The sequence below is a fragment of the Zonotrichia leucophrys genome, chromosome 2 (genome assembly GCF_028769735.1).
Source record: "Zonotrichia leucophrys gambelii isolate GWCS_2022_RI chromosome 2, RI_Zleu_2.0, whole genome shotgun sequence".
NCBI lineage: Eukaryota > Metazoa > Chordata > Aves > Passeriformes > Passerellidae > Zonotrichia > Zonotrichia leucophrys.
In genome coordinates this window covers 105,812,306-105,839,630 of record NC_088171.1, presented here as the reverse complement: position 1 = coordinate 105,839,630, position 27,325 = coordinate 105,812,306, and the positions used below count along the sequence as shown (strand labels likewise).

At 42.1% G+C, this 27,325-nt stretch overlaps 2 protein-coding genes across 10 annotated transcripts in view; one reads left to right on the top strand and one right to left on the bottom strand.

Annotated features, from left to right (window-relative positions):
• The window catches only part of ESCO1 (establishment of sister chromatid cohesion N-acetyltransferase 1), a 33,527-nt gene extending 31,145 nt beyond the window's left edge, over positions 1-2,382 (top strand). For both annotated transcript variants that reach the window (XM_064705959.1, XM_064705960.1), the window contains exon 12: positions 1,442-2,382. In XM_064705959.1, coding sequence (XP_064562029.1) covers positions 1,442-1,589 — 148 coding nt within the window. In that variant the 3' untranslated portion in view covers positions 1,590-2,382. The remainder of the gene's footprint in view (positions 1-1,441) is intronic.
• Positions 2,383-2,957: 575 nt separating this feature from the next.
• The window catches only part of GREB1L (GREB1 like retinoic acid receptor coactivator), a 132,909-nt gene continuing 108,541 nt past the window's right edge, over positions 2,958-27,325 (bottom strand). For 6 of the 8 annotated variants that reach the window (XM_064705951.1, XM_064705956.1, XM_064705953.1 and 3 more), the window contains 15 exons: positions 25,107-25,446; positions 22,018-22,133; positions 21,427-21,671; positions 19,859-20,421; positions 19,310-19,412; positions 16,291-16,446; positions 15,942-16,081; positions 14,039-14,200; positions 13,528-13,735; positions 12,682-12,847; positions 11,751-11,978; positions 10,259-10,400; positions 8,935-9,135; positions 7,055-7,193; positions 2,958-5,702 (listed from right to left, as the gene is read on the bottom strand). In XM_064705951.1, the coding sequence (XP_064562021.1) occupies positions 5,539-5,702; positions 7,055-7,193; positions 8,935-9,135; positions 10,259-10,400; positions 11,751-11,978; positions 12,682-12,847; positions 13,528-13,735; positions 14,039-14,200; positions 15,942-16,081; positions 16,291-16,446; positions 19,310-19,412; positions 19,859-20,421; positions 21,427-21,671; positions 22,018-22,133; positions 25,107-25,446 (3,073 nt within the window). In that variant the 3' untranslated portion in view covers positions 2,958-5,538. The remainder of the gene's footprint in view (positions 5,703-7,054; positions 7,194-8,934; positions 9,136-10,258; positions 10,401-11,750; positions 11,979-12,681; positions 12,848-13,527; positions 13,736-14,038; positions 14,201-15,941; positions 16,082-16,290; positions 16,447-19,309; positions 19,413-19,858; positions 20,422-21,426; positions 21,672-22,017; positions 22,134-25,106; positions 25,447-27,325) is intronic. The other 2 variants (XM_064705955.1, XM_064705957.1) reach the window with 1 other exon arrangement.

Genomic DNA, 27,325 nt, shown 5'->3' with positions numbered 1-27,325 from the left:
GCTTATGTTTTTGGCAGATTTTTAATAGTGTGTTCCATAGCTTCCTAGAAACTATTTCTAAAGGAAAGATTTCTCTTCCAAAATGATGCTGAAGTTACTTCCTCAGCTACAACCCTAAAGGATCTTTAGAATAAATTTTGATGACCTATTGCAGATAGTGAGGCCTCAGTTTTTCTTGTTACTGTGCACAGCACCTCCCCTTTTGCTGTGCTCTGGTGCTTGTTTGGCCTTCCATTAGCTCACTGCTGTATTCACTAAAAAGTTTTGCATTATTTTGGTGCATTATTGATTTGTAGGAAAGTCTGATAAGCTCTGGTGCTGGTGTTGATGAGGGAGCCTAGGAAGGTACAGAAGGCAAAGGAAAGGAGTGAGACTTGCTTTGGGATGGCAGTAAGCACTTACATCTGCTCAGCTGCCTAAACCTAAACATTTTCCATAGCAAAAGGTACTTGGAATGGGATAATTTTGGTAACCAGCTAAATCCTGACTTCAAAATGTTGAAGGCATCATAACAGACTGAAGTTCATTTTGAGAATGTGTGCCCCATTTCACTCAGGCTGTCACAGTACCTTGGAGTCACAGAAATTCACTCGGTCTTAACCTTGCAAAATCATTTTCCTGAACACATGAAAGAGAAGAGAATAAAGCTGGTAGTAATTAAAAAGGATTTTGTTCTTTCTATCTTTTCCTCAGTATTTAATGGTGATGTCCATATGAGTGAAGTTCCTACTTGCTCTTCAAGTACATTTCTGATTATTTTATAGAAACTGAAGAACTTAAGTCTAAAGGGATTTTCTTCTGTTTCTAAGGATAAAATAACACCTCCCTTTAACACCAATTGAGGTCTTAAACCTTGAATTTGGTTTTCTAAAATGGCTCACACAACCAGCCAGGGAATTAGAATGCTATCACTTGATTCCCACTCTCCTTTCAAATAAGACTAAAACATATAGGAAATACTCTTCATGAACAATTTAAGGTTTTTTGTATAGTTAATTACTGAATGTGTATTTAGAAATTATGCCTTGGGGTTGAGGCCCCTCCATAAGCACCCCAACTTGATTCATAGCTTGTTTTCATACCGAGTGATTGTAGGCAACAGCCCTAGTGTTCTCATTTCTATTAAAAAATCTTTGGAATGAATTCAGACTTTTTATTTTAAACTCTGGATTTGAACTCTTGATGTAATTGTTATGTACAAATACTCCTTCTAAAACACCAGACCCTTATAAAACCCTCTCCCAGAGCAAGTGGTCCTTCTTGCTCTTTGGAAGGAGATAAATCCTGTGAATAGACCCATCTCCTCCTAACAGAACTTCTTCCCTTTGAGTGTCTGTGCCACTTAATTAATGGTTTGTCACCTAATAGCATAAATATTTTTCATTATTCTCTGAGGGTAATTATCATCTTTTATTTTTTCCTTTTCCCTTTTTTTAAACAGGAGCAACTTCATATATGGCTCATACTTAAGCAAGGAAGAAATTGCTTTCTCTGACCCCACTCCTGATGGAAAGCTCTTTGCAACACAGTACTGTGGCACTGGCCAGTTCCTGGTATACAACTTCCTCAATGGACAGCACCAGACTTAACTGCTCTGCAGGAATTCCATTTTTATTGGAGACTTCTGCCAGACTGCATGGAGTGGGTGCAGACCTTCAGCAGAAGCCAGGGCCATTTTTATTACAGTGAACTCAGGACTGGTAACAACCAAACGGTTGTACTATTTTATTAAAATTGTAAACAATGCAGTAATAGGCTAACTTTGTTTTTTTAAAAGAAAGATATTTTATTAACTTTTACAAAAGTTTGATTGTATTTTATCTAGTTATTCATGTTTACATGCAGCAGAAAATTGTTCATAGTAGACTGTAAACTAATGCAAAGACTCTAGTCTGGCTGACGAGTACATGCTGAAGTTCTTACTGAGGTGATATACCAGTGCTTCCCAGTACTGGAGCGCTGGGCTCCTGCCCCAGCTCCCACTACCAGCACTTCTCTCACAGAGTTCCAGGCTGTGCCCAGTGGAACTGGGGCAGGAAGTGTGGGCAACAACCCTCACAGGCTGTACGGTGCCTTCTGGGGTGCCCCTGTACCCTGCTCCCTGGCAGCAGCATCGGAATCCTGATGTGGCCCCTGTCCCCTTCTCCCCCAGATTAGTTTTGGAGTTAAAGGTGGAATGAAAAGCCCAAGGACTGGTGTACTCGTCATTCTTCAAGTATTGTACTGAGTATATACCTTTGTTAGTGGACTTCACTTTGATACTTGTCACTCCTTCATAAATCTCTCCTCTTTCAAAGGGTTTGTATGTTGAAAAACTGCTGTGGCCTTTCTTGATCTGTACATAATGTAGATAGATTAAAAATAAAATACTTGATAGCTTTTTTAAAGTTACTCTGTATAATACTAAGTGTGAATGAATCTTTAGTGTATTTCATATTTTTCTTGGTGGGAAAAAAATAACATGCTGATGCTCAATGCCCCCAGGAGCTCTGGATCAAGACCATCCTGGTACAAGGTTTATAGTGAGGTGACTGGGGGGGGGGGCTTCAGTCTTGAGTAACAGTTTAAAGCCCTCATGGAAGATGGGAAAGATTTAGCTAAGGTTAAACTTAGCATTTGTTTCCATTTTGGAACCTGTGTGCAGTCAGGATGTACTTGTTCATGGTGTGCTGTCCTTAGCCTTGGTCTAGAGCTAAAGCCAAGACCTGCCAGCACATCCCAAACAATGCTCAACAGTACTTAAAGCTGGAGTAGCAGAACAGTGCTGGATTCTGGGCTGCAGAGGCCGTTTGTTTCCAAGCTGCCGTGTGTGATTTTCCTGGGGACTGTGAGCAGCCTGTAAATGGCTTTGTCAGAAAAGTGGTGCAGGTGCACAGGAACTCTAGAAGCGATCCTCTGTGGTGGGCTCAGACAGGAAGAGTAGGACCCATTAAGAGAGAGGCAGTCTGGAATGGTAACTTAATATATTCAAATTTAATGAAAGCACATTATAAACATACCATAGCCACAACTTCAGACAGTTTCAGTTCATAAACAGTAACATGAGGTAGACTGACTAGTGAAGCTAGATTCACCAAGTTTTTGGTTAAGAAAACTTTACACTAGGAAAGCAACATTTTTAACCCTCTTCCAAAAGTCACAAAAAACAATTACATAAGTTAAGCAAAAAGCATCTGCATATGATTCTTTAAATCTTAGTTTACATTCAGTTTTAACCTGTGAATAGACAAGAACATCTACAGGTAAAATAAAACGCTGGCCAATTTTCATACATTCATAAGAATGGCCTTAATGGCAAGGCTTAAAACCAAAATGGAATAGCAATCATGTGCCTGTCAACCAAGGGTCTCCTTGCCAGGAATTCACAGGCAGCCAATTTAAAGTGTTCCATGGGACAGGCCTGTGCTCTTGGGGCTGGTGTAGTGCACTCTGGCCACAGCGCTACCAAAACTTGATTCCGTAGGGGACAGCACTAAGGAAATGGGTTTAACTATTAGCTGGTAAAGGCAGGCAAATACACTGATTCTCTAAATGCACTCTCAGCCCTCAGGACGATTTTGCTGTGCTCCACCAGTGGGCTAGCTCCCTCCTGGTAGTCTCAGCACCTGGAATTTTAAGAACTTAGTGCAAACATCAAATACACGAGCAAAAAGGAAACCATTTTTGAGCATGTAATACCTGACACTTTTCTACGCCACGCTAAGACTGGGGGCTGGCCTTAAGCCCTCTGGCAAAACCAGAGCTACTGGAATACATTCAGGCATGTAGCAAACGCTGCAAGAATCATCTTGTATATCCCTACATCTTCCCTGTGTTAAAATAGGTAAGGCAGGTTGTAGCTGAAGGAAAATAAAAATAGATTTACTGAAAGGAGGGGTTGTTCATGTGAAATTTGCTAAATTTACAGCATCAGAAATAATGCTACATCGACACAGACATATGCAAACCATTTTACTTTGGCCTCTGTCAAATATATTATGTTTATTCATCTGTAAACATCTCTTCGCAAGATAAAAAAAGTTGCTTAATTAACACTATGCCTTAAAAAAAAATGCAGCTTTGGCAGGTCCTTCTGCAATGACTGCAAGTCAGGTATAAAGATGCATTAATTTCATTGCTTTTTTGGGGTATAAATTCTTATTCCTGAATAGCCTTTAAGAACACTCTGCATTTTTCTTACTGATAGAGGGGGTCACGATGTGCAGAAAGACAATTGTTGGGAGATGTGTGTGCAAACCTCAGTGAGACAATACCTGCTGAGTGTGAGGGGAACAGAGCCCTGCTGCATCCACCTCTGACAGCCAAATGCTACAGCATCGAGTTAGTTCTGGAACACCTTCACAAGGAGCAGTACTGCAGCTGGAAATACAACAGTGTGTGGCTGCTGCAGAGCCAGTGTTTATAGAGGTACGTGGATGATGGTTTCAGGTGATGTGGTCACACATCTCTGCTGCTGGAGAATCCCTCCTGAGCAGTCCCAGCTCCCTGGGATTTCTCCTCTGCTCCCCCCCCTTGGAGCTACTGTGGAATACTTTCTGTTTCTCTTGGGTCCAGCTCAGGCACTGTTACTCTCCTGCACATTTCTTGGTGTGTTGCTTCATACAGGTACAACTCAGACCTGATCTCAGCTCTGCAGCCAGCTGGAGTTGAGTGTAAAGGAAACGGAGAGGGAGTTGCAGGCAGTCAGTCCACCACAAAGGCACCGGACGAACAGGAGGATGCATTTCCATACACAAAGAGGGATGGACTGCAAGTTCCCAAAGCTCTGAGGAGAGTGAGAAACTGAGGGTGAATTGCTGGGAAGTTACTCTGGCCTCTAACTGAAGAGAGAGCAGCTCTGAGAAGCCTTTTGCTTTGGGCCCTGGAGCTGAGGAGGGGGTGCCTGCTGGGGCAAAATACCATTGCTGAGGGTGCACAGTGCCTGCCATGCATTTGCCCATTTGTTCAGGTTTAAGTAGTAAACTTCGAACACCTGTGGAAATTTTGCCAAAGACAGTTTCAATACGTACACAATTACAAATTTTAAACTAACACTGCACAGAGAACAAGACTATTCCTCGTAATACAAATATCTACTTTATATTGTAGTTTCAAACCCCTGAGTATTCCTGTACCACAGCACAGAGCTGAAGAGACGTGGTGGGCTCTCCACCTATCTTCGATAAATTCCACATGCTAGGGTAACACATTCAAGCTTACTGCTGCAAGAGGGGAGCAGCTTCTTCCCCTAACTCAGCTCAATATAAAAAGGATTCTTCTTTGACAAAACAACATCCTCTTCCCAGATCCTACAGCTTGGTTGGCTGTGTGATTGGTGTCGGTGGTTGTGAATAATGTGAAAATAAACTGGAATCCAGGATCCTTTAAATCATAACTGATGTGGTAATTTTACCCCAAAGAATAAAGCTACTTCAGAATGTGGGGAATCCTTTAGAGCAGTCAAGATAAATATTGGTTGCACTTTGCTCCACAGTGATTGTACTTTTAAAAAAAAAGAAGTTCTTTTTTTTTCTTTTGTTAGCGGTGTCTCAGCGAAGCTTATATGTGGCGTCCCGTAAGGAAATAGAGTGGTTCATCATCACTACTGTTTGCAGTTTGAAACTCATCCCGAAGTCGGAACTGCCACTCATCCTCCAGCTCCAAGCGGACTATTGTCTGCCGTAGCGAGCTTCTGTCTTGGCATATGACACACAGGGTGGCACCTTCAATTGAAAAGCACGTTAGATTCTCGAGGTACAATAACAACTCATTTCCTTCACTGATTTTCCTAAGATATTTTAAAGAAATCTCTGCTGCTAGGGAGGAAAAAAGTAGTATTAGAAAGGTCTATCACCAATTAGTGATATCACCATCAGCCAGTCCAGGCTCAGATCAATCCTTTGAGCCTCAGGACAGAAATGAATGTGTCCGTTTGCAGGAAGGCACAGACACGGAGAGGCAAGCATGGTGTGGGATGTGCTTTGGATCACAGGATGTCACTGCCTGACAGCAGTGTTAGTATCATCAACTACAGCAGAGAGAACATTAACTAGATCTGTAAATTACTACTAATAATTAAGCCCAAATAACAAAGCCTACTTTTCTGTTTATTTCATAGGACATTTGGGTTTGTAGAAGGTCAATGATGAAATTCTACGATGCCAAATCAGTCTCATAACTGACTTAAGAAAATCTGCTGACTTCCTTAAGTATGAGAGCTGCCCTAGGTAAAGCACTCTTGAGTCTGTAATTTCTTCTGTGGCTTGACAAATTTACGAACTTCATTCCACCTGGTGTTATACGTGATGATTGAATAAGCAGGAGAACTGGACACCTTCAGGACCATCCCCAGCATGTCTTTGTGCCTTCCTCCTCTGTCCCTGCCCTGCAGGGCCTAAAAGGGCAGAGGAGCACACTTCAAAATGTAGTTCTTGGAACTGGCTGAGGGTCATCCCTATGGTAACCCTGCACATGGACCATCCTCAGTCAGCAAGAGAGGGAAATGGCTCAGCTGTGCCACCACAACTGCACTGGAGCTCTGCAACACACTTCAGCATTACTGAATTCCTCTGGGAATTTGCTAATTGCCAGCATTAAGACAAAAATAAAGATTTTTATGAGGTTTATCAAGTTCTGGTGAGGCATACCAAATCATGCTTCAGCTAAGAGCCTTCCTTATTTACAGAACTGAAGATTTACTGCCATTACAGACTGATTGCCAGAGCAGAATTTCCCGACCTCATCACTAACATCTGTGCTCACAACCTCAAAGTTGCTGACTGCACAATTCACTGCCTGATTTCCAAAATCCTTGTTGATGTCCCTTTAAAATAACTTAATGAATGTCATTTATCAACGCTTACCTAAGGTTCAAATATCTGCCAACAGGAACAGAAGTTTCACGCACCCCTTAAAAACCACTCCATCTATTTCTTTTGAAAACAGTGCCAAAACAAACTGTGAAAATAATGGTGCTGTTTAATCAGGCTGTTTATTCCTCTGCCTTTCCTTTTCATCCATGCTATTATTAGTTGGAGAGAGGCAGCCAGGATGCCCAGCAGAGAAGTGAGGTTACCTTTGAGAAACCTGAACCGCTTGAGGAGGTCTGCACCGACGAAGGAATCGCAGAGATAGAGCAGAAGTCCACTGAAGAACACCCCTTCACAGTTGACATTGACTGAGTGGGGGCGAGAGCTAATGTAGCAGATGGCCACCTGAAACAAAAGGGGGAAGAAATGTCTCAGAAATGTCTAAGGATGACTTAAATGGAATGGAATGTAACTTAAGTGATAACAGGCAAGTCAGCTGGTGCTCTGATAAAAATCCAATCCTACAAGATTGCAGTACGGAGCAAGTTTTCCAAAGAAGTAACACACAGGAGAAACCTCTAGATTCAAATTTGGTCACCAAGTCTGCAACACGTTATTTCAGGGCTCTCTGTAATTCAGTTTGATTTTTTTTTCCTCTACAAATTACCGGCTTATAATGACTGTATAGATTATACAGGTTATTCTAATAAGGATACATTTATCAAACAAAGTGATTCCATAAGTGGGGGAAATCCTGATGGTTGTCGTTCCAAGCACTCTTGTGTCTCAGTGCTGTGATGGCTGTTACATAACAAAGGGTGCCTCCTCTATCTTACCACTGACCTCCATAAAATTTGTCTGAACAACACCCTTGTTAGACATTGACCGTGCTCCAGACCCAGTTCAAGCTGACCATTAGGTTCAAAAATTCTAAACTCCCCACCTACAGACATCTAGAACATATTTGCAAAAATCTAATTTCTTTGAAACCCGGATTCATAAAAAGAGAAACATCAAAGGATGAACACCAGGTTTTGTCAAGAATGGCTTCACTTTTGGGTTTTTGCTTTGTATGAAATATTATTTCAGATAGACACGCCCAATTCGTTTGCAAGTTATGCAATTGTTTAGGTTACACTCATTGAGATCCCACTGTTATCATGGGTCCATGAGATCCAAGATCCCTGACTCCAACTGTTAACCCAGCACTTCCAAGTTCACCACTAAACCATGTTGCCAAATGCCACATCTACACATTTTTAAAATACCTCCTGGAATGGTGAACCCACCACTACTCTGGGCAGTCTTTTCCAGTGATTGACAAACCTTTCTGTGGAAAATTTTTTCCCAATATCCAATCTAAAGCTCCCCTGGCACAACTTGAGGTTGTTCCCCCTTATCCCATCACTTGTCACCTGGCAGAAGAGGCAGATCCCCAGCTGGCTCCAGCTTCCTTTCAGGTGGTTGTAAAGAGTGATAAGGTCCCTCCTGAGCCTCCTTTTCTCAAGGCCAAACACCCCCAGCCCCCTCAGCTGCTTCTCATCATATTTGTGCTCCAGACCCTTCACCATCTTCACTGCCCTTCTCTGGGCATGCTCCAGCACCTCAGTGTTCTTCCTGAACTAAGGGGCCCAAACCTGAATACAGGATTGGAGGTGTGGCCTCCCCAGTGCCCAGTACAAGGGAATGAGCCCATCCTTGGTCCTACTGGCCACACTGTTGCTGGTCCAGGCCAGGATGCCATTGGCCTTTTTGGCCACCTGGGCACACCCTGGCTCATGTTCAGCTGCTGTCAAGCACTGAACAGCACCCCCAGATCCTCTTCCTTTGTGCAACTTCCCAGCCACTCTTCCCGAAGCCTGTAGCACTGCATGGAGTTGTTGGACCCAAGTGTAGGACCTGGCACAGCCCAGCAGTCACATTAATCCGTCACAGACCTCTGGTCTCTACCTACACCAGCCAGCTGGAGCTTCACCACCAGCTTCTCTGCTGGATTGGTCCTTTACTTCCAGCAGCAGAATCTGTTTGAGACCAAAGTCTTCCAACGTTACCCTTGATGCTGAGGAAGGGCATTTCAACACAACAAAGATATTGAAGTAAAGGTTTGCATTTCCTTGTCCCCATCATCCCTGCAAATCTCTTGTACCTCCAGCCCGATGTTCAGGTAGCAGTCGATGGCCAATACCGGGTTCTTGAAGTTGTGGATGGCCTTGGGGAAGAGTTTGTAGGTTGCATGTTGAAGGAATTTCTCCAGGAGGAACTGAGACGGGGCTGCCAACAATGTGTGCTCGCTGTCAGGAGCACAGACGTACTGAAGAGGCATTATTGGTGCCACGCTGTCTGAGACCTGCAGTGAGACCAAGGGGAACCCTTTTAACCCACCTGCTCTGTGTATTTGCTCTGCTAGAGTTCCTCTAACTGGGGAAGGGATTGCCATGGACAGAGCAGGAAGAGAGAGATGAGGAACAAAAGGATCAAAACTCCCCATTCGATTTTCACAAAGCACCAAAGCACAGAAATAAATTAATTGCTCATTCTGTGCTTGCTATATACTTCTGTGGATATCTGCTTGCCTAAAGAAGGGACATAAAATGTGGAGTTCAAACTGTCACAGTGGCCTTCATCCTGCCTTATTGTGGGCATTATATGATATTACATGCTCCTTGTGTGGAGTCACCCATAAAAAGTGTTTTCAATGGGGTTTTCTCATAGGCCAGTCTGTTACTACAGATTCCACTGCAACCACAAGAAAAGGAAAATCAGAAAATTATCTTAAAAATACTTAAACCCAAAAATACTTAAACCCAGAGTTTAGTCAGTTAAATTGCGAAGTACAGGAGGTAGCTTTTTAAAAGGAACATGGTGTGGGATGTGTTCAAACCACCAGGAACACAAACTGTAAGGTTCCTAGATCAAAGACAATCCTTTGAAATACATCTCCATAGGCACAGGTGTAACATACTCTGTGTAAAATATTCTATATATTTTTAAAAATTCTTGGATCTCCTGGGGGGATTTCAGAAGGTTGTAGTTTCCAGAGCCTTTCTTCAGCCCTCTTTTTGTTAGGAAGTGCAAGGACTGAAACTCATCTCAAATCAGCAAATGCCAAAAACTTGCAGCTGTGCCAAATTTTTGAAACTGAAACTTGCTTGTTTTGGATCAGTCTGCAAAATCTTCCTCTATCAGAGATACCACTAAAAAACTACACCAAACTCTTCCCAATCTCAGTCCATATTCTAATAGATTAGGAGGATTTGTTTAGTAATTTATAAATAGCAAAATGTTTCTCGTTTTCTATTTTTGATGCAGCAGCCCTACCATGGATTAAGCCATGAATGTCAGATGTCAAATAAGCGCAAAATAAATCTAACGAACTAAAGACTAAAGAATTAAAGACTAAAGAACTAAAGAATTCATTATTTCTAGGGAAAACAGGTCCTGATTTTACCACTTAAGTACACCAGACTTACCATGATTTTTGGCTTAACAACAAAGTCCTTTTGTCCTCCAACCTGAATATGTTTCTTCATGACACTGAAGTTGTTGAAGCGGCAGATGAGGAGGCCGCTGCTGTTGGTCCTCAGATTAAAATCCACATCTTCACAGAAGTACCTGGACATAAAACACAAGATCACTAAAGCAGCTGTGTGGCTGCTGTGCACAGCCATTCAGACACCCCCTGCTGAAATGCACCACTGTGGGCTCAGCAGAGATTTTTGGAGATCATCTGATATGATGCCACAAATTTTCTGCAGAGCTCTGAAGACTCATTCCTTCAATGTGCTCCTGGTCAAGGAAAGCAGCTGCTGGTCACCCTAAACCCAAACTAGTCTTCACTTTTCAGCGTGCCTGTGTGCTTCTTCCCCACACCAAATCTGGATTGTACTCATGCTCATCACACACTGGCATCAATCATTTCCTCCCCACCCTTTACTTCTTTTTTTGAAATTATTTTTATGTTTGGGGTTTTTTGTATTACGTATTTTGGACTTGGCAGAAGCTCTGCAGTGACCAACCTCCACCTCTGAACAAACCAGTTCCATATGACATATTTTTCCATAAACTGGAATTAGGGGAAAAATATGGCTTTAACAAATACTTGGCTATGGGAAAAAAGCTGCTGGGAAGTAATCCTAGTCCTCCACTATTCATGATGTTGTTCATTTCTATGGGCTGACTCCCACCTCATGATTCAATCTGACAGAGAACGTGAAATTAAGAGCTATGAAAGACACACCAGCTTGCACTGAAAGGCCACAGTTCCTCACTGAAATACACAGCATCCCTGAAAACAGCAGCAGGAGCCTAAGGTGAGAAGACCCAGGGCCATTTATGGCCAGCAGAGACAGGGTTTATTTGGAACTCACTTGTCTGGGGAGAAGAATTATTGGGTATTTCTTCAATCTGTGATGAGAGCTAGCAATAAAGGCCCATGATATGGGTGCCTTATTGCAAATGCTTTAGGATGGAGTTAGGTGAGCGCAGGGGCGGGGAGGAAGGAAATAGTAGAAATGTTTTCATCTGTTTTTCTTGCAAACTCAAGTGGCAAGAGGGAGGACAGCTATCTCTGAAGGAAATACAAGGAATCCCTCCCTCTAGGCACTCTGGAAACTCCCCATTCTTCCTGTAACTGATGCCATTTTGGCTCCTTTCTTGTACTTTTGGTGTCCCAATTATTTTTTTCTCCACAATTTTCTTCTTTCCTCACTTTTTCAGTCCTCTGAAGCCCTTCCTTGCCCTTGATCTGTCTTTCCCAGATTTTCTTGGCTTATAGCAGTTTTATTTTGATGCCTTACTCATTCAGATGAAACATATATCACATTCTGTTTTATTTTTGTGATTCTGCACTCATTACCTAAGGTAGGATATTTTTGTTTATCTCAACAGCATTCAGAAACATTGTGACAAGGTTATTATAGAGACAATATGCTATTTTCCCACAGATATATATGTGCTGCCTACCTGTTTAGGTCATATTGCACATTCTGGGTCAGGTCTATGTTGAGCAGTATAAAATCACGCACATGGCACCTGGAGAACGGAGCCTTCGATTTCCTGGTGTTCAGCTTGCTGTTCCATTTCTGAACACCCAGTATTGCATAATGAACAATTTTGGGGGTGGCTTCAATGTGTTGGAGGACACTTTTCAAAGACACATTCTTGCTGAAACTCCCAGGCTCCAGGGACTGGCTGCAAAACATGATCATACACAACATACAAACATATTTTATTATTTTTATATTACATACAATGCAAAGATATACGTGTGTGTATAAAAAGGACCAAAAAATTACATTGACAACTGAGAATGTTTACTCCAGATGCTGTCAAAATATATACATAAATGAAGACTTTCTAGCAACGGGCAAGTAATTTCACCTCATCAGGGCAACCATTCAGAAAATGAGCCTTTCAGCAGAATAAGCTCTTACAGAGCAATTTAGAAAGGGAAAAGAAGTCACCTTACACATAATTTCTGGAATACTATTTTCTCTGTACTGGACAGTGTAAGCACTGAGAAGGTCAAGAGCTTAATGCCTTCTAAGTTCCCCAAATAAACTGTTTGCTCTGAGAAACAGAAATTGAATCAAAAGAAAGTAACATATTGAAAAATCCCTCAAACAGTGGCTAGAAAGAAGAGTGGCTCTAGGCAAAGAACAAACACAAGCAGAGGTCTGTTGGAGGTACTGACACAGATGTAAGGGCACAGTCATGTGGAAGTGTTCAACAGCAGGTGTCGAACTGAATGCTGGTGGCCAACAACACCAACATTCGGCCTTCCTACTGCTCTGATGCTGGCATCCCTGCCAGATGTTGGAGATGAGCCTTGGTCACAGATGTGCTGCTGGCAGTGCTGGATCAGTGCAAGGAGCCAGCGTGGGTGGGCACCAACCTGGACTGCTCGTGGGGGCTGTGCATGTTCCACAGGACGCAGGAGTCGTCCATGACCACGATGAAGGGCCACACACACTGGCGCTTCACTCCCAGCTCCTCCAAGCGGTTTCGCTCCAGTTCCAGGTTGTGGTAGGAAAGTTCCTTAATAAGAAACCTGGCAGCACCTGAGGAAATACCATATAGAAGATGTACAGACATCTGTATTAGATTTTATCACTCTTTCCAGAGAAAGGTAACACAAACATCTGCAGTCATTACCTTTTCTGAACTTAGTGCTCATATCACCTCAGTTTGAAAAGAAATCTGTATGTCCTTTTTCAGTGTGATTAAATCTAAAAGGCAGATTCCAAGAAGACTGGATGCTTTAAGACACTCTGCAGAACACAGTTCTCTGGGCATTAATGAAGTAACTTGAACCAAGAAGGGGCTAAGATTCTAAAACTGAAGCTATGTAAAACTTCTTACAGAATAAACTCAGCATCCATGAAAACAAATTCCAAAGTTCAAGCCCCCAGTGTTCAGCTGCAGTTAATATTTACTTTCTGCGAACAAAAACATTGCAACTTGAATATGTGTAAAACATCTAGAATTTACACAGCAGGGTTGAGTAAAATGAGTGAATAAGGCACATAAAACATCAGACTTTAAGCTGAGGAGGCAGTGATCCATGCAAACATATATTCCATGCCCCTGAGAGCAGTTCTTCCACATTTTTGCACAGACATTGCTGCTGTTATCACAGCAGGTATGTGAGGAGCTGCTGCATTTCCTGCAACAGCATGATCCACATTGTCCAACACAGATTTTGGTACCCTCACAGCAATGCACTGATGGTGTCTCTTACCAACTCCAGCGTTGTTGAACATGCCTGGCAGGACAAGCATGATGTGGTTGGGCCAGTATTTTCGGTAAAGTGGCATTTCATACTCCTTGACTACCAGGAGGTGCAGGTGGCTGATGCCTTCCATGGCATGGTAGAGGTTCAAGAGTCCATGCTCATGACGACCACTCGATGGGGTGAAGATAGGACTCTTGACTGCATTCAAATTCTGCTGGAACACAAGGTATTTTGGCAACATTAGGTAAAAAAGCAGGTTATTCCTGGTAGGGACTTCCATTTGTTTATTTTTTATACCAGATTTTAGCATCACTGATTATTGCAACACAAACTGGACACTAGGAACAGAAAAACAGGATGTCTGCCGTCAAAAAACCCATTCTAAGGACAGTCAGGAAAGATTTACACAAAGGACTTTAAAACAAAAGACAACAGAAAAACCTCCCCACATTAATTTGCATATGTATTGCAAGCTGCCTGCGTGCAGCAGATGGGTGAGAGCAGCACAGGAACGCACCTTGTCAGAAACGAGTGGGAGTCGCATGCTTTCGAGATGCTTTCCCTGTTTGCTGAAGACAAAATGGTTCTCTTTGGACTTGGGGATTATAAAATGCAGCTGAACCTCTTCTCCCAGCATCGAGGATGAAAACGTGAATGCATGCAGAGTGGAGTCAGACACCTGAAGACAAATAAGCAGCAAAAAGAGGTTTCCAAGCAGGTAACACATAAGGAGTATGTAAGGAGGAGGAGTTCTTTCAGTCACAGTACTGGAAGCCATCAGAGAAGAACATCCAAACCACTCTTTCAGTAATAATTTTTCTCACAATAAGGTACATTATTGAGGCCTTGCTATTAAAGGAATCAGCTTTCTGTACCAGTAATGGTCTTTGGCCAAACTGGACTCTTCTGAAGTTCCTTTCAGCTAGGAATTATTTCTCATTATTTACAAAGAGAAGTCAAATATACACATATATACACACACACCCACACACACACATGCATACATACTAGCAGAAAAATGTCCACATCAATTTACTTAGAAGATTCAAAGAGCAGTGCTGTATGTGGGGGTGCCTCCACAGCAGCATGCACTGTCATTCAGACACCTCAGCAGGAGCATCCTGTATTGGTGTCAGTACAGTATTTATCCTGTGGCAATACTCTCCTAAGTAGTAGTGTGACCAAAGCAGACCACACCATTAACAAGGCTATGAAGGATTTGGGTGAGTTTAAGTTTGCCCAGCACTTCACTGAACCATGTAAGTGTATACAAATGCCTACACAGCTGATAGATGTCATCCTACAAAAGCATCTGTCTTACTACAAAGTCAAATCACTTACTCTTACCAACGAGCTTCCCATAATCTTTCGCTAAAAATTGAAATAATCAGCCTAAGATGGAAAATGCAAGTGACTTTATTTAGGTTTTGTTAAAGCATTTAAGAATCCCTCTCTCTTCATAATGTTTGCTATCCAGTGACTCCCCTCTGAAAGTGTAATTTTCCTGAGCTTAATTATCTTAATTCTATATACACAGCTCACACTGGCACATAGAAGTAGATGTTTATATTTATTAGTACTAGTTATGTTTAACCACATGCACAAAGATAAGTGGAGGGAACAACAGATGTCCTTGGGGAGGATTTGCTTCTCTCAACGGACTTAATGAAGCATGAGGTTTAGATCAGACCTGCTGGTGCTGCTCTGAGGGAACTGGCATTGTGCACTGCCAGGTCAGGGTGTCTACACTGCTGCATCTTAATAGCAAGCTTCTGGAAAACATTAGCGAGCAAGGAACGAATGAATGGAGATAAGAAACTTCCAGGTAAATTCTGCTGGTGGTTAAGAAATAATGTGTCAGCTATTAACCAGGAATAATCTTACTTGCCAGTCTTCTGTGAGCATAACTGTTTGATTTAGAAATGAAAGGATTTTTTAACTAAACAGATTAGAATGTTCATTTCTGTCCAGTGACTCATAAGCTACTGCTGAGAAGGATGCACAGTTACATACAAAGAAAGGAAGAAAGAGGTCTTGCCATCTCCCATCACAGGTGTGGATGGCTGGCATTTAGGTTAGACAAGCATTTCCCTTCATTTTTACAGTCTTCTCCCATGAGACACTGCAAACCCTCTGGGCATGCTGAATAATGCTTTGGCTTCAGAAAACTAATCACAATATTCACCCTTTGCCAGAGGCAGCTGCAGAGGAAAACTGCTCATGCAGAATGTGGCAGACACAGTTGATGCTCCTGGGTCTGTAGCTCAATATCTCCCCTGAGAATGGAAGAATTAAACAATTCCATCTGAGGCAAGGTGGATGAGTGAAAAGCATGAGTCCTGAGATGAGAGCAGTATGCCTGGAGAGACCACAATAGAAAACCAAGTACGCAGTTTTTACCTTTAGACCTTGACACCAACCTGTGCAGCAGGATTAATGTCCATGTACTGATGGCACTGCTCACAGTGATGGAAGGTGTTGTAAGCTGCATATTTAGTCAGCATCATGGACACGGTCTCCCTTTTCTTAGGTTCTTCTGATTTTGTTTCTTTGTTTGCTTCTGTGCACAAAGAAAAGAAGTAACAAAAATTTTAGGAGCATTAAAAAACAGAGATTGTGATCCTGGTAAAAAATGTAAAGAATACATAAATGTATTTTTTCCATTTCATTTTGGAGATTAAAGGTTCTTGTGAACTTGTGTTCAAATGAACCAATAAACACTGAATCACTGTAGGAAAGTACTCCTTAAAAAGTCTACATTTTACTTACCTTGTTTCACTCTTGAGAGTTGCTCTGTGTACACAGGACTTATATTTCTGTACTTAGGGTCATGTACACTCAGGTCGAAAGATATTTTGCTGAAGATCTCAATGTCTGGCCAGTGGTCATTGCTAGACTGAGTAACTTCACTGTTTTCTGTATGATCTGCAACAACACACTTCAGGTAAGCAGAATCAGATACCCACCAAATGATGCTTATATGGTGGTTGCCGTTTACAGTTGCATTGGAACTCACACAGGCAAACATACACAGAGAGCAACATCTCTGAACATCATAAACACTACCAGTGAAATTACAATCCACACAAAGCCATTTCAAAGAAATGGCAATTTCTTAGAAACTGTGTGCAGGAGAAGAAGCTTCCTAGGTATCTTTCATGCTGCTGAGGTATAATTCACTGTGGTTTAAGCTTAAAATGCTCAGATGAATGGTCCTATTTGTGCAGAAGGCACAGGTGTAGTAGTTTTGAGCCCCTCTGTGACGGACTGAAGAGCACTGGGTAAATGAGAAGCAAAAGTATCCAAAGGCAGAAGGATGAAACCCAGGAAAGAGAGGCTATATATATTTATGAACTAGTAGCTGGTGATAAAGGCAGTAGAAGAATCGCTCCTATTACAGAATAGGATGTGGCCAGGAAGGATCAAATGAAACTCTTCTGTACTGATCCAACAGAGGTAAGTCTAAAGCAGAAAATCAAGTTTAAGCAATGGGAATGGTAGAAAACACTGGCCTAAGAAAACAGCTTTGGAATGCAGCTTGAACATGAGTCAATTCAGATTAAAATGAGATGGAAGAACACTTGAAAATAGGTCTGTAACTGAGGTTACTGATTTTAGAAAAGTGAATTCAGGAGAAATGAAGGTCAGGTCTATAGACAAGCACAGGCTCACCATACCCTGATGCAAGAGGAGAGACAGTAATCTAAAGAGCTCTGAGTCCATTACTTTGACCTGGGTAATATTCAAAATTTGGACAGGGTGAAGGAAGTAATTAAAGATGTTGAATTAAATGAAAAATGTGGTAAAATGAATATAGGTTGACTAAATAAATCCTGTGTTACTTTCATTATATGGCTATGAAATACCTATTTCTCTGAACAAAGGAAATGCAATGAATCTTATCCTTCTGGACTCAAGTACTTGGGATGATACTAAAGGACAAATTATTAATACAGCTGAAGAAAATGGAGAATGGTCTGTACATTGAAAGAGTTGACTAAATAAATAGAAGATGGCAGCATAAAACATTGTAAGGCAGGTGCGATTACCAGTGAAGTTAAAAGGTCAGTAGAGGGGCACACTGATTAGTATTTTCACTATTCTCACCATTTTAAACAAAAAATTGGTTTAAGTTTGCTGGTGGCACACTCCTAAGAGTCATTGTCAACATGGAAAAGGAATTGCTGGACAGAATTCAATGGCCTCAACAACTGTAACAACAAAAACTTGGTGATATTTAACAGAAAAAATGTGAGTCATATGTACATTGAAGGATTAATAACAAGCATTTCTGCAGCAGGTTGGGAGCACCTTGGTTGGAAATGACAGAGTTGCTGAGAAACCCTGGAGCACCAGCTAAGCATCAATGCCACTGAAAAGGGAGAATGGAAAAGACCATTCACAGGTTTCATCAATCATGGGGCTTTCAGTGGAGGCAGGGAAACACATGAGCTGTTGTAGGCCGGGCTGGTTAAACATTCAGTTCTGCTCACCCATACACCAGAGGGATAAATTGAAAATAGATGTGCAGGCCAGAGTACCAAACTGATAAGGAGAATATAGAGCCTGTCATTTGTGAGAACCCTGTAAGAAGATCCAGACTACCTAGATGAATGCTGAAGGGGAGGTAAGATAGTTGCCTGACCACTCCAAAGAAACAAACCTCAAAGAAGAGAAAAAGTATTTTAATTTAAATTATTATGTTTATACATAATATCCTAAACAGAATGTGTATAAATGGGACAGAAACATATTTGGAGTGGAGAATAAAGTAGTATTAAAAATAATGAGAACACAAGGGCTCTGGAGAAGCATTCCAACAGAAGTAGTGGGAGCAAAAAAGCCGCAACCAAAAACCCAACCAACCGCAAACTGCTTTTCTGCTGGAGTTCCATGCATTCCTGGCAGGGGTGTGACACATTGCCATGATCTCAACAGGCCTGTCAGCATGGTGCAGAACATCTCCTGCATTTTGGTATTTCATCCTAAGTTTCTGAGGTATTTTAATTCAAATAACAAGGGAATAACTGCCCCCAAAGCTCAAAATCAAAGGAAAATATATTTTTCTTTTTTCTCTTTTTCCTTTTTTGCATTAATAACACTGTAGAACAGAAATATTAGTCTTTTCAAAGGTCCAACAGCAACTACATTTTCAGAATGCCAGTCTAATGATCATAAGAATTATGTACCAGAACACCATGAAGAGGACTAATTTTTAAAAGGTTTTGCTTTTCTCAAGGCAAAGTCCTGCCATGGCAGTTAATGGATCTGTGAGATCTGACAAATGAGCACAAATCCAAAGAGGATCCCATTACCCTTTATCCTTAGCATAAAACCTGCAAACTGCAGACAGGGGACAATCTTACTGAAAAAGGATACATAACTTCTAAATAAATGTAAGTAATAGTTAGGTTTCAGCCAGGAACAAAATGTTCTTAAATGTCCTGTCTACTTAAAAGCAGACAGCACTTAAAAACCTGCAGGGAGAGAGAACATGGGCAGATGCTGCCCATTTACAGCTTTGCGCTCACTTTTGTTTGAGTTCTACACAGATGTATCAGCCTAAAATACATTTAATAATTCTCAGATAAGCCCATTATAAAGTCCACTTTTTTATCAATGTATACTGAAAAATATGCAGATACCTAGAGTCTAGTTACACACCAATGGAGAGGACATGTAGTAGGTGTAATTCATAGACTTTTAGTGAGCTTAAAAACTTCCTTGCTGACTAATACACAAGTAGGCTCTTTATGAGACATCTTAAGAATACCTACTAAATACTTACTGGCATTAATCTCTTCTTCATCATACACATCCACTTCCAGCAACCGGATCAGCATGCGGAAGAGAATCCTTAGGAACTGCAAGTATGAACCAGTCTTTCCAACCTGAGCCAGAGATGGAAAAAAGTCTAAATGCCAACCCAAAGTTCTACAGTGGAAGTTCGGTAAATTTCAGATAAATGCCTCTGGGCTTACTCCAGAGCTCTGTGTTCAGCTCTGCCTGAAAATACTGCAAGATGTAATGTTGCCCACTATACTGAGAACACTTCTACTAAATTGGTCTCTGAGCACAACCTGGTCACAGTCTGTGTCACTTTGGTATGCAGGGAGATCAGCAGTGATAACTGCTTCTCTCCTGATGACAATGTTATGCCCAGTGCCACCCACACGTGTTTCACTTAGGCTAAAACATGACATAAAGCATGACCCTTCCTCTCCTTACCACTTTCAGCATGGACTTAGCCTTAAAATTTGACTTTGATTTTTCACCTCAGAACACATCACTGCAAACTTGGCCCCCTCAGACTGCTGGAAAGGCAGGAGGAACTTACTTGTGGTGGCCCTGTCAGAAGCAGCCTCCGGGGGTGGAAAGTCCTGGTGCCAGACGCCTCGGCCTGATTGCTGAAGTCCGCGTGGTGTTGCCGGGCCGTCGTCCACTGCCTGTAGTACAGGGACTGCTCCTCACTGCTCATGTCCTTGTGCAGCAGAGGCCTCAGGGAGCTCAGCCAAGACACGTCAGCGTGAGGCAGGAGGGAAGAGGAGGAAGGCAAGTTCCCATTTTTCTGCGAGCTCAGGAGGCAGTAGGCGGCTTTGGACAGGATGACGATGCGCGGCAGCGCCACACGGAGGGCCTTGCTGTCCTTGGCTGACTGGGCAGGCCACTGGAAGGTCTGGGAGACTGAAGACAGAGAGGAGAGCTTGGGAGTGGTGCTGCTGGCCATCTGGTTACCCAGCGAGTCACACTCCTGCTTCAGGGTCTCTCTGGCTGTAAAGCTGGAGTAAGCTCCCTCATCTACTGAGCTGTGTGCCACAGCCTGGAAGTTCAGGGATGGCGCCTGCTTCTGAGACTTGTCTGCGGCACTCGAGGAGCTCACACCATTGTCAGCCAGGGAGCCTGGGAAAACAAACAGCAGGCAATGAAAAGTTACTGACTGATGAAAGAAGTCCATTAATTCATTTGATCTATGTAACAATCCTAATGCACAAACACTTCTGTTCAGTGAATGCTGCTGTGGCTTAGGTCAGTGTTTCACCATGTAAGAAGAAATAATTTACATCTGTCTGTCCCTTTGGCTGGAGAGGCAAATGCCCTGCTGCAACAGGGGTCAGACTCCAAGTGCTCAGTCCTAATCTCTGTATGCTAGCTATCATTTCCCATCTAGGATTTGGAATTTGATAATACAACGTTGTGAAAGTCAAGTTTAACAAACCACTGTATACACAGATCAATTGCATCTTCCTTTCTATGAAGAACAGAGCATTTATTTCACTGCAACTTGGACATGAGCTGGGCTATGTCCCTCCTCCCTACCTGTCAGGTTTAGTTAGTGTATGGGAAGACCTGGTGCATAGCAAAGACCCAGTTCAGCTGTCTTCATGCCTCAGACTCATAGGGAAATAAAGGGAAGGAACCAGAAGTGTCTGCAGAAGGCAAAGAAGGGAAGGCTTGGTGGGAGGTGATGCCTGAAGAGGTAGGACAAGATCCAACCATTCTGTTGGTCTTGGCAAGGAGGCAGATATCCATCCTCATCCATAGGTATTCCCAGAGTTACACAGCATTTTTCTATTCCTAGAATTTTATACTAGCCCTTTTTGGTCTGATTTTTAAGATCTTTTCAGGATCCAAGCCAGCAACAAATGTGAAATGAAAGTTTAAAAATCAAAATCACAAAGGACGCTAAACTATGACACACCATTCCTTCCATGGAAACACTGTCTCCTTTTAGCAGTAGACAGGAAAATTGCTCAGTGTGAAGAATCTGCAACTAACATTTCATTGTTTAGCCTGCAGCTGAATCCAGCTAAGCAACCCACATTTGAGAAAACATCTCACTGCATCCAGATTCCAGTGGCTCAGGAATAAAGACTTGTTTTCCAGACCATCAGCAGGATAACTGACCTGAGGTTCCAGTGACAGCACTGCTGTTGCTCTGGGGCCGGTCCAAGTCTATCAGCAGCTCATCAGAGTCATTCTCACTGCCATTTGCCTTCTCCTGCTCCTTCTCACTGAGGTCAAGAGCTACAACAGGCCCTCGAATTGCCTCCTTGGAGACGTAGCAGCATGCCAGGCCCACCTCTTGCTCTAACGCAGTGCGAGTTAAGTAGCTGGAGTCAATCAGTCGAAGGTCACAGTATTTCAACGACCTAGGAAAGCCAACTCAAATGAAAAAAGAAGTTTTGTTTTCTCTGACTTTGAAGAATACTCCCTATCTTTAATTGGTTACTAAATATTCATTAACAATTTTATTAGCCCAAATATATAAAATTCTTTTAAAATATTCAGCACATAAGGTATGCTCCTTCATACTTTGCACAGACATTTACTGACCCACACGAGACTTTTCACAAACTGCACTTTCCAAACCTTTAAACAGTTTTAACTGAAGTCTACAAAAAACATTCCTTTTGCGAAAAGACAGCTAGATGGTATCAAATCCAACTTATCTAAACATGTTAGAGAGCAACCACATTGAAAGAGTAATAACAGCACCTGGGAAAAGTCTCTCCCAGGGGGTCTTTGCCAGTGAGAATAACAATGCAAGGTAGACCTTCCAGATCCTGATAGGTGCGAGGAATCCAGTCATCCTGCTCATTGCCCCTCCAAGCCTGTGAACAGAGAATATTCCAGTCACACCTAAATGACATCTTCTAAATCTTCAGCTGTTTCCTTTTTTTCACCAGCTCCTGCTTTTGCTTTGAATACAGGGCTTGCTTACTCAAGGGCCAACAGGAAGGAGACCTTGGGTGCAGGCATGCATTTGTTTTCTGGTAGCCAACTGTTAGCCAAGCATTAAATGCAAAGAAAAACAGGTGCATAGCATACGTTATTCAGTGCTGGAAATATTCACCAGGTGTGGCATTAGTGTGGGCTGTCAGAGAAAAAAGCCATTGATGCGTTCAGTGTGCACAGATAGAAGACATTAATGTAAAGCTAAAGTAAGACTTTGAAGTGGAGTATGAAAATGGGACAATGAACCTTGTTTAATTATTTTATACAATGAAAGATAACGTGACAGAAACACATTTCACCTTTCTCTGGAGGTAATCCCCCCTAAAAGAACTCCTTACCCACAGTCTATCAAGGCCTGAGACCGCAAAACTGCACAATTTTCCCCTAGCACTGGAAAGTTGGTAGCATCAGTCTCATGTCTTTATACCTTACAATTCCCCTGGTTCAGCAGAGCTTACTGAAAAAATTTATTTCTCCAATTAACTAGCAGTATCCAATAACTTGGGAAAGCAGCCTTGGCAGCAGAGAATTTCTGGCTCAAAAGGGTTAGTCCAGCTGTGTGTTCTTCTGCCTCTCCACAGAACAAAGTTTCTGTGAAAGTGCATGACTGGAAAGTAAGATAGGGGAAGACAATTTTTCTTTTGATTTTCCTTGATTTTCTTTTTGCTAGCTTAAGGACCTAAAAATAATGAGTGCCTAGGGCTTTGAGATGTAAACTTGCATCCAGAACACATATTTCTTGACCATCTTTCTCAGGAAGGTCAGAGAGGTTCAACCCTCAGAGCACCTCACCTCTGAATGTCTCCCAAACAGTTTGATTCTGGTTACACTTAAAGGGCATGCCATGACAGCATCCCTGTCAGTGAAATAGTTATTTAAATTGTCTTCCATCTCTTGTTTCATTCTGTAGCTCTGACTCCTTGATGGAGATGAATGACCTGTCTGGCTGGTCTGGCTGACCAGCAGGCTTGTCTGACAGAACAATGCAGCCACCAGCACTGCAGAGACAGCTGCCCACCCTCCCTGCCCTGCTGTGGCATCACACACCCTGCTAATGCCATCAGAAGGAGGGGCTAAGTTAAGTCACACTTTTCAGCTGGGTTCACTAACACCTGTAAAGTTTCCTTCCCTGCTTCTGAAAATGGTCATGATGAGGTCTCGTCCTCCTGCAGCCTAGAGTATTTATTGGTGGGACCACATTTTGAGCCTCAGCACTCAGTAGCCTCATATTGCTCTCTCCCCATGCACACATCAAAAAAAGGGCTGGGATGCTCATAGTGAAAGCTCTCCACTAGCTCTAGTCCTGTAGTTTCAGTACTCCACCTAATGTCAGAACAAATGCCCAGCAGCATAGAGACTAAATCAAATTTGTCTCCAATAACCTAGGCTGATGAATTTTGTAATAGGAATCAGCTCCTCAAACATGCTCACACCATGTCTTGTGTTATCCCAGGCACCAGACCAGCAGGTATGGTAGCGCAGCACCAGCCTCACAGGTGACCTTTGTTATTCTGAGATATTACTGGCACACCCCACCTAAAAAGACATTACAGGCTTAAATTTGGGAAACTGAATTCCTCTCCTTAACTCCTTTCATATGCATGGTTCAGATTTGAGGGCTTTTCTTCTACTAAACTGCAAGAAAAGAAGAAAGAATCCTGCAGCTCTGTTCAGTCCAAAAACATGTGTTATGTTTTGGAGAGAGGAATAAGAAGAATTATTTAGAGGTTTTTCACTCTCTACCTGACATAATTCCTCTATTCCAGACCAATGTCTACATGGATATCCACCTGCAACAGCTCCACAGCTGAAGCCTCATAGGCTGCTTCAGCAGTGTGTAAGGGCTGCAACTCATTATGGCAAAGCACGGTTAAGAAGTCCTCACAGGATTCAACCCAGAATTATTTAAGAGTGGGATTCATGCCTATCCAAAAAAACCCACCAGCACAGAGCAGTTAATCTTACATGTCATTGTCTCATTTATGACTACATTCTTCCCTCTCCTGCTGCACATAAAGTTTGAGAAGCAGGAGTCATTGCTTCTTTAAAGGACATTTTATCTGCTTTTGGCAGTAAGCAAGCTCTCTCAGACAGGCTTACAAAATTCCTTCCTCTTTTCTGTGGTTTAATTTCTCTTTTCCGTGGTTTTGAATACACTGTATAACTCATAGTAGAAGCAGAAAATTAGGCTCTCTGTGAGCAAAGATCAGGACAGATAACCAGTACTACTTTCAGGCTGATACCTAAGGCAGACAACCCATCTCCTCTTTGTTTAATGTAGTGAGGTCAATACATAAAGTGGGTTTGGCTACTTGAACCATGCTCTTGTAAATCCATGCAAAATTTTAGGCAGGTGCAGATATGCTAGGCATATATGCATGTAGCCTCTTCAGGCTTTCAGCATGCAGGGGTTGAGGAAAGAAATCTGTGACAAACAGCATACTTTACCAGTTATCAGAAGGGCAGAAGATGGATGAACAGAGCAGACAACAGATACACTAGACAGACAGATAAGTTGGTGGAAATAATTAGTTTGCCTACAGAGTTCTGAGCTCTGCTTTTAGAGATGAACCCTATCTGATGCATGCTGTTATTCAACTTTAGGAAGTGAAATAACAGCTGGTGTTTGATTTCATGGACCAGTAACAATTCAGGTTTGCTCCAAATCTCTCTACCTATTATGCTCAAAGTACAGAAATGCATTCCAAGTGACAGATACAGTACACCTGCCCTTTCCCTATAGAATAATTCACCTATAAACACGTGGGACTAAGCACAAAACAGCTACAACAGCCAGATGACTACAGTGAGCACACAAACAAACAACCAAACATTCAGCTCTTGCTGACCTTGAGCCGTGTGACGAAGTGTTTGGCCACAGTGAGCTCCGAGGCAGGGTTCCCCAGGAGGATCTCAAAGCGATACTGCAGTCCCAGCTTGTCCCTGACTTCCTGCAGCCGCTCCTTGGCCAGCATGGCCAGCTGCACCGACGGCACCCGAATGACCAGCATGTGGCCACAGCCGTTCTTGTCCTTTCCTGGACTTGTGATGAGGTCGTCCATGATGCTGAGTGTCTCAGGTGTGCTGTGGTCCCTCAGAGAGGCCATGGTGGTCAGGGCCATCAGAGCTTGGGAATACTGCTGGATGAGCAGGTAGCAGCGGATCACCATGCTGTGCAGCCTCGGGTACCTTGGGGGCGACACGGTTCTGCATTAGCACAGCCAAAAACACAGCACTGTCTGAAAATCAGCCAAAATGCAGGACTGCATAGTGGAGAAGTGACTATTTTTCCCAGTAGTGCTCAAAGAATGAAGTCTTCCATTTTCATGGACAAAAGTTTTCAACAAAAATTCTCTACATTTGGCCCAAGTCCTAAGCTCAAGTAACAGGAATTATAAACTTCTGTTACCCTCATCTAGTCCAAAATTTTAGCTAAAGATCTTTGGCTTGATGGAGATAAGGAACACCTCATATCCAATTTACTCCCAGAACACATGCTTATAATTGCTTTGCTTTCCACAAGCTTTTTCTTCTACAAACTTAAGGACCATCATGGCTTCAAGTGGTTTGTGGGAGAAGTACTTCATCATTTCACAACTCTCAATCTCTCATCAGAAAATTGGATGTACCAATAGGAATTGCTGGCTCTGAGCCAAATCTGAACTCCCATTTTGCCTTTTAACTTACATAGCCAACATCTTTGCTTTCATTACAGCTACATGCAGTGACAACAAATATGAAATAAAATTTTAAGAGAAAGAAAATTAAAACCTACTAAAGCAAAAAAAATCCACTCAATTTCTAGACATTTCCCATGAGCTCACTTGCCACCATAATACAGAAAAACACTACACTACTACACCTTGGGTGCTGGTCTTGTGTCACAATAGTCTGAATAACGAAAATAACTAGATGTTCCAAATTTCTCTGGTCTAATAGATAATCTAATCTAATAGATACTATGATATCCATTTAGAGAAAGTTTTCGGTTTGTGTTTAGCTACAGTAGTTTGTTCTGGGTACCATAAGCCAGTCATTAAACCAGTCAGTTTTTAAAATACTTTTTACTCTTCCTGCCATAAAAGTGCACTTCTGCTACTACAAATGGAGCCTTTCTTATAATACAAGAATGTATGCAATATTTTCAGCTTGTAAGGTTGAATGGCTCATCCACCCAGACAGAGTAGCCCAGTTTCTTGAAAACAGAGCCTAAACTGATAAACTGTCACACAAAAACATATCCTGGCACCAAGGTAGAGAGGTTCACCCGCCATCAATTTCTAGTATTATCCTCATCTCGTATGATTATTTGCACATACATAAATCCTCCTTCATCCTTTGTCCCACCCACACTTGAACTTCTGTGATCGAGAGAGTGATAGTGACCACTAACTTCTCCATTGGATTTGACCAGAAAGAATAGGAGAAACCTAAGGAACTGACCTAATTATTATTGCCTATTTGTAGATAATAACAATATTAAGTATTAATGATGTACTTAATTATTAATGCTGCTGATTTAACACATTTTATATAGACTTTTACTTAATAAATACAGATGCATTTACAACTATTATATTGACCTAATTAAAACAGAAAACACAGTATTGAACACAGAACAATCCTGTTCTAGCAGATATGAAAACATGAGACCTATTATTTGAACTGCTATAAGGGATCTGTCCTGCTGATATGCACAGCAGATTAACTCCACATTGCTGGAAATTACAGTATTCCCCTCACTCCTGAAATGGGCACATTTAATTGTATCTTGGATATGTGCCATGGAACTAGCTTGTTCAGGCAGCTGCAGGGTACTAACAGGCCCTGAGCTGCAGAAACCAAAACCATGGCCAACTACTGAAATAACAAAATTGTTTTTGAAACACCCTCACCACCAACGAGAGAGACACCAGAAGTGGTGAGGCATGAAACCTGTGCTACCTTCTGAGCTCAGTGAGGGCTGAGCCAAAAGAAGAGAGAAGCACAGCTGAATTCAGCTTGCTGCTGAATGGGCCCGATCTCCTCTATAAATAAATGAAGGACATCCACTCCCTTCCTTCTTACA